The sequence below is a fragment of the Apaloderma vittatum genome, unplaced genomic scaffold, assembly GCF_000703405.1.
Source record: "Apaloderma vittatum isolate BGI_N311 unplaced genomic scaffold, ASM70340v1 scaffold5017, whole genome shotgun sequence".
In the NCBI taxonomy this organism is placed as follows: Eukaryota; Metazoa; Chordata; class Aves; order Trogoniformes; family Trogonidae; genus Apaloderma; species Apaloderma vittatum.
Genome location: NW_009724463.1, coordinates 57,540 through 64,205, shown reverse-complemented (window position 1 = coordinate 64,205; position 6,666 = coordinate 57,540). Strand labels below are relative to the sequence as shown.

The window sequence follows — 6,666 nt, the reverse complement described above, 5'->3', positions numbered from 1 at the left end:
CAGGAATGCTTAGCATCGCTGAAAAATGGGATAAAATGAAGAGATCCCTGTCATGTTTGCCTTGTTTCCCTGCTTCAGTAAACGAAGTGCCTCTCCCATTTATTGTGCTCGCTTATAAACACGGGCAAAAAATAACACTTCCCTCTACTGAGCTCGACTTCATTTTGGCAGACATGGTAATTGAGGGTTTGTGATCCTTTAAGCCTATTTTTTTTAACCGAAGACCAAAAGAAATCCAGCTTTTTCATATACTGTTACTTCACAGGAGAGTGTTTTCCTAGAAAATGCAAACAGAAATAGAATTCGGTGGCACAAAAGGGAAGGGGAGAAAAACTTTCACACATGAAACGTTTTTCTTCTCAGTTTCATCTGCTCCAGTAAATTACTGCGTCACTAAGTGCAGAAAAAATAATGGTAAGGAAATATTCTAATTAATTCCTTTTAGAAAAAGAAATTACATCTGCTGCATTCTCATTCAGGAATTTTTCACTCTCATTATACAAGAGCTACGCTGTTATTCTACTGCCTAATCAGGTTAACTTAATATGGTTTTTACAAAGCGATCTTCATGACTGTGCAACACAGCCTTCTTCCTCTCTCTCATCACAACATTAAACAATCCTTCATCTCCTCTTTTTTCCTGTATGAAATTACATAATTTCTCCCCTCCAAGCAAGAAGCTTGTACTAGTTGCTATTTAAAAGAACTATGCAATATTTCCATTGAGCATGCTTCCAATTTTGGGGAAGTGAGCTAAAAAATATATTTTCCTATAGTATTGTGAGTGATCTTCAGATCTCTAAGCAAAATGCAAGCTGTAATCTTACAGCTCCATCAGCAAGGAAAGAGTCAACTGGCATAAACCCAAAATAAATAGAAATACTGACTGACATTCCCACTCTGCCATGATTGCGCTAAACTCAGGAAAGAAAAAAACCCAGTTTGTTCTTGATATGATGATGTCCCCAGGAATTTCTTCCAACTAAAGTCAAAACATCAGGCAAAATGCAGAAATTCCATCCAGAACAACATTTTTAAAAAGCATGTAGCTTTGGTTAGAGTCAACCTTTATTGGAATTTACTGGCTTTTGCTGGTTTGCATCAACACTTGCACACAGAAAATGAAACGTTACAGACTGAAGAAAATGTAAATGTTATGGCCATCTGCCAGAATTTCTGCATTTATTTCAACAAGGTGAAAAAAACCCCACAAAACCCCAAAAGCTTTCTTTGAAAAGATATTCTACCCTATCAAACGCATGTTGCTTGCTACATTTTCTTTGTTTTACAAAAATCTTGTCAAGTAGGTAATATTTTCCTGAAGAGATGGACAGAGATAAGTTCCCTATATTAAAGGATCAGGTCTTCAAGCGCACAGCTCCCATCAGAGCTCTTACAACAGTCAGTAAGAAATTCAAAAGTGTTCAGTAATAAGGAGGAATTTTCAAACCTCCCTCGGTAATTTAGTCTCATGGAAAGTTAATGAGCCATGTGCTGCTCAGGCTTTTGGGTGCTTTGCAGAAACCCCACGTTATGATGAGCATCCATGGCGAAAGTTGCAGGCATTTAAAATATTTGTTCTTACGCTGTTTAGGCTGAATTCTGCTCTTAGCTACAGATGTGTAGCTTCTCCTTATGGTATATTTATCTGTCGAGCGAAGCAGTATCTCCCCTTGCTCTGCTCTTTCGAAAGTCTGTCAACACAGAGCATCTGAATGCAGCTGTGCAAAGAGCTGCACGTCCTGGCCTCTGGCCCACAGGACAGCCCCAACCCCCCGAGCAGCCCGGCTGTGCGCTGCTGCCACGCTCTGCTGCGTCTTGTACAGAAAGGAATAGTCCAGGCAGATGAGAGAGTCACAGAACAACCGCAGCCGCTGCACGAGGATGTTAACTCTGGTACCTACTGTAAACATGGAAAGAGCAAGGCTCTTAAGTCTTTCCCTCGTTATCTATGCATCCCATCAGTCTAGATGCTAGAAGAATAAAAGCTGCACAGAATGTTTTCCTCTTTATCATAGTCTCCCTGAGTTAATTTTTCGAAGATTAATAAGGAGATGCCATTTCAGGACTAATTAAGCAAAGGTTAAACAGATAACAAAGAAGAGAGAGAGCAAGACTCGTGATTTGTAATGCTTGTGTGACGCCCCGTGTTCTCTTAGCACTGAAAAACACATTAGGATGTCAGGAGAGAATCATTCAGCTTTGCTGCCCATTACATCTGATCTTTAAGAGTAACTGATTCAATCAGAGTTATCGTCCAAGAGCATTATATTAAAGTTGGAGAAGAGGAAAATACCTCTGTATTTTATATTGTGAATATGGACAATAAAATTGAGAAGCAAAACGAAGCTGTGATTAAAACCCACAACAGGTATTCCTTTCTTCAGGCTGAATGTGAGCCTGAATGTGAGGTCTCCTTTCATATGAATTGCTGACTTCATGCAAGTTCAGCACCACAGAGGGTTTACCAGGAGCCAGTGGCAATAAGTGTTCATAGCCTAAAGGAAAGGAAAAGAGGTTCACCCCTCATGGCAAAGGTCAGATTTCCACAGGCTTATAGCCTGCCCATATATGTGAGTGTTCATGGGACATCTTTGTCTAGTGGGGTCCCATGAGGACGACGCAGGCTCCACAATGTCCCCTCTGCCTGGAGGATGGCCCTGTAACCACCCAGATCAGTTTAGGGTCATTTGACTTGTGTCGATCTGGTTCCTGTTGCTTTTACCCTCAACCTGACGAACAATCATTGCAACCTTTGTAGGGACGTTGCTGAAGGCTGGAATTAAACAACTCTTGTACACAGAGAGATCAGACGTGTAAACAGGATATTTAACAGTTGCTATTTCCACGGCTGTGGAGAGCTATCAAATATACTTCCTTGCTAACACACAACATGCTGTACCACTTCATTTATATTTGCTTATCAGAATTAATATGTGAATGCCACAGAAATTGTTATGCTAATGATTATTTGTCTATTTATGCCTCAGATATCTTTTCAGAGACTCATCATGTCCTTTGTTCAATTTTGGAACTGATGCATTGCGTGCCCAAATATTTGGAATAACATATAGAAAACATCTGGATTTAATTATATTATAGTCCTCTTATGCAGACAATGAGAATTGAATTAAGGAATATTTTGAAACCCCCACAGAGATATAAAAGTATTAGCAGCTGCAAGAAAACTTTACTGTTACAATGTTTGAAAATGTTTTGTTTTACAGATCAACAGTCTGACACATCATAAATATCAATCATAACATTTAAGATATATAAACACAGAAGAAAAATTAAAACTGGCATTTCAAAAGCATGTAGATGAATTCACACCATTGAGAAGATGCGGAGTGTATCCTTTTGTTTAAAAAATTAAAACGTATATTCTATTGGCACAGAAAATGTATGTTGTACAGTGGTATTAGGCAGAGAACCACATGAGGGCTTACTGTGACCAAACAGCCTGAACAAGATTTTATAGAATCTTGTTATATTGCCATCATATTGTACAAAGAGTAATTCAGCAAGAATAAATTAGCATTTTGCTTTTCATGCCTTCATTCCTTTGAAAATATTTGGGGATATAATATGAGCTTAGAGAGTCTGCCCCAAAGAATTATACACAGACTGGATTTTCTTTCTGAATGTATGCTGGTTCCAAATGCCACTTCTTTTCAAGTCATTAAAAGTTCTGCAGTTAGTTTTCAATCTCCCAGTGGCTAAATCACATTCAAAGGCTGTTAGCACAGTAGGGGGTCAGACTTTCTCTCTGAATGTAACTATATCACTCAACAGCAGACTCATGCAATAAGCGATCTAATGTTTTCTTTTCTTTTCTTTTCTTTTCTTTTTTTCCTGCCCCCTCCTCTTAGTGTCTCCCTGCATTCCAGGATACCGGTCACTGCATCAAGGACCTGAGGCAACAGCCACATGGACTCCACTACCACCTTCTAGTTTTCTTTATGGTGCAGAAAAAGCCAAGTCCACAGCTCACCTGTTGTCAAGACAAAAGGTTCAGCTGCTAAATCCCCTGAAACCTTCTTGAAACATTCAGGTGAACATTTCCTTGTATGATATTACACATTCCGATGTGTAAAAAGCACACAAATGTGTGTTTGTGCATGCATGTGTACGCACATACACACACCAACTTTGACAACCAACGACACGCAATTCAATTCAATTCCTCCTCTTCTCTTGAATTCCCCTGAAAATGTCCTGAAAATCATTGTCTAAATGCAGCATAGCATCTGGCGACAGATACTGTATCAACCATGCAAAAGAAAGAGCACTATTAAACCCATGTAAAACATCCATTAAATGCTGGTCTGTTTAGAAATCGAATTTATCAGGACTGAAGCTTGCACAGGCTGTTAGTACCCGGAAACACCGACTCTTGATACCACACGGTCAGTCCGACCCTGTAAAGATGCAGTCAGGATCTTTGAACTTACCCATAGTATCATCCTGAACAGCCTTTGTGGATTATGATATTTGCCTTGCTGATGGGCAGCCTGGTTAAAATAAAGGGTGGGAGAACTGCTGGGTAAGGGGCTCGAATAAACTACGTTAACTCACCCGTTTTACGAAGTGGAAAATCATCCTTGGCATCCTGCGCTCCTGGTAAAGTGTATTTGTAGGGTGGCGAGGCCCCGCTCAGGGGTGGAGAGCTTTGATCCAGTGAGGTATGGTGGGCAGCCCTGCAGCAGACACAGAGAGGTCACAAATTAGCAGTCACTGAGGTGACCAGCAGTAACTATCTACACATGTTGTACACATGTCTCAGCTGTGTTTATGTTCTTGTTCATCTAAGTGTGCACAAACCACAGCCTCATGTAACCAATTTCACTTCTACAGTAAGTTACGGAACTCCTTGGGATTCCCAAGAACGTGCTTTTTGCGCTCATTATAGAAGTCACATAGGATAAGAGTCACGTTGACCTACAGACTGGATCTGTCAACAGTTTGGGGAACTGACCATTTTGGATTGTTGCATTTTAATATGAACCAGCTGAGCCACAGCAAAAGCTATTTAAGTTTTGTTTATCATGTACAAATAGATGTATGTTCATCCAGCCTCTTCCATCAACATGTGGGGGACTTTCAGGGCGGGACTCTTGTGTAGAATTAACTAGAAATACCGAGTTATTATTATCTGTTAAAAAAAAAAAAGCAAACTATTCAGTGGACAAGGTAGATAAAACCTTCATTTAAGTTCTGTTTGTAAGTTTTGGGAGCGCATCACTCTGCAGCACGCAGCACTCATATCAGCAGAGAAGCTCCAACCTGAAGAGTGCTTTCCTGGATGAAAGATACAGTATGGGCAGATCTTCCTGAACACAGAAATCGCAAATTGCAAAGAATCTGCATTGTCTGGCCCAGAGACAGTTGGTTGTTGGGTTTTGGTGGTTTTTTTTCCCAGCTGATTTTTCTATTTAAAGGGGGAGAGAGGGAAAGGAGGAAAACTTTCAACTTGGCCCATTTTGGAGTTTCTCCCTATCCTTCTAATGCAGTGTGGTTAATCAATGTCTCTGTCAAATGGGCCACTATCATGAAAGGAGGTACAACTTTCCCTCGTGTAGCAGAAGACATCCTTTGCAGAGCTTCTCATTCTCATTCATTTGGAGACTCAGAACTACGCTTTAGTTATTAGTCCAGGAATCTTACATACTCAAAGATTTTTGCACGTTGTTTGGGGGGAATAAAATAAAAAATTCTGCATCTCCACCAGAAACAATATATTAAATCATGTTACCACAATGCTCTGATTAGCTCAGAATGGAAAGTCCAAGGGGAGGCCTTCGGCAATTCTTTTTAAAAAGAACAAGTACAAGGTGCAAATCTAGCTCACCATGTGCATTTCCATTTGTCTACTCAAAGTCAATTCAGGCACAACATGGAAATCTTTCAGAAATGCAGCCAGAGTGCATCTTGGTGGATTGATTTGCACTGGTGAGGCCACACCTTGAGTATCGTGTCCCGTTTTAGGCACCTCAGTACAAGAGAGATACCAAAGTACGGGAGCGAGTGCAGAGGAGGACAGCGAAGCTGGTGAAGGCCCTGAAGAACAAATCTTATGAAGGGAGATTGAAGGAGTTGGAGCTGGATAGTCTGAAGAAGAAGAGGCTAAGGGCATTGTAGAGAGGATGATGCTAGTCTCTTCTCACAGGTAACTGGTAGTAGAACTAGAGGGAATGGCTTCCAACTGCCACAGGGTGGGTTTAGACTGGACATCAGGAAAATTTTCACAGAAAGAGTGGTCAGACATTGGAATAGGCTGCCCAGGGAGGTGGTTGAGTCACTATCCCTTGATGTACTTAAAAGTCATTTAGATGTGGTGTTGGAGAATATGGTTTAAGGGTGAGCTTTGTTGAGTAGGGTTAATGGTTGGACTCGATCCCAAGGGTCTTTTCCAACCTCAGTGATTCTATGATTCTATGACTTATGTGTCTGCTGTAATAAGGAAGTTAAAAAGGATGTAACTAGTAACAAAAAAAGAAGGGAGGGGGTTACAAACTGTAAACTCTTAAAATGGTAATAGGCCCATTACAGGACTCAAAAAAATCGCTTGTTTCAATGATTTAAGCAGATTCTTGTCAAGGTCAAGGTCTCATAAGAATATCCCATTTTGGATACTGAAATTCATCAAAGTAAGAAAATCTAAAT

General features: G+C 40.4%; 1 protein-coding gene across 5 annotated transcripts in view; it reads right to left on the bottom strand.

The window, feature by feature from the left end:
* Window positions 1-6,666, bottom strand: part of HDAC9 (histone deacetylase 9) — a 95,097-nt gene that overhangs the window by 31,094 nt on the left and 57,337 nt on the right. For all 5 annotated transcript variants that reach the window (XM_009872503.1, XM_009872507.1, XM_009872508.1 and 2 more), the window contains one exon: window positions 4,579-4,700. In XM_009872503.1, coding sequence (XP_009870805.1) covers window positions 4,579-4,700 — 122 coding nt within the window. The remainder of the gene's footprint in view (window positions 1-4,578; window positions 4,701-6,666) is intronic.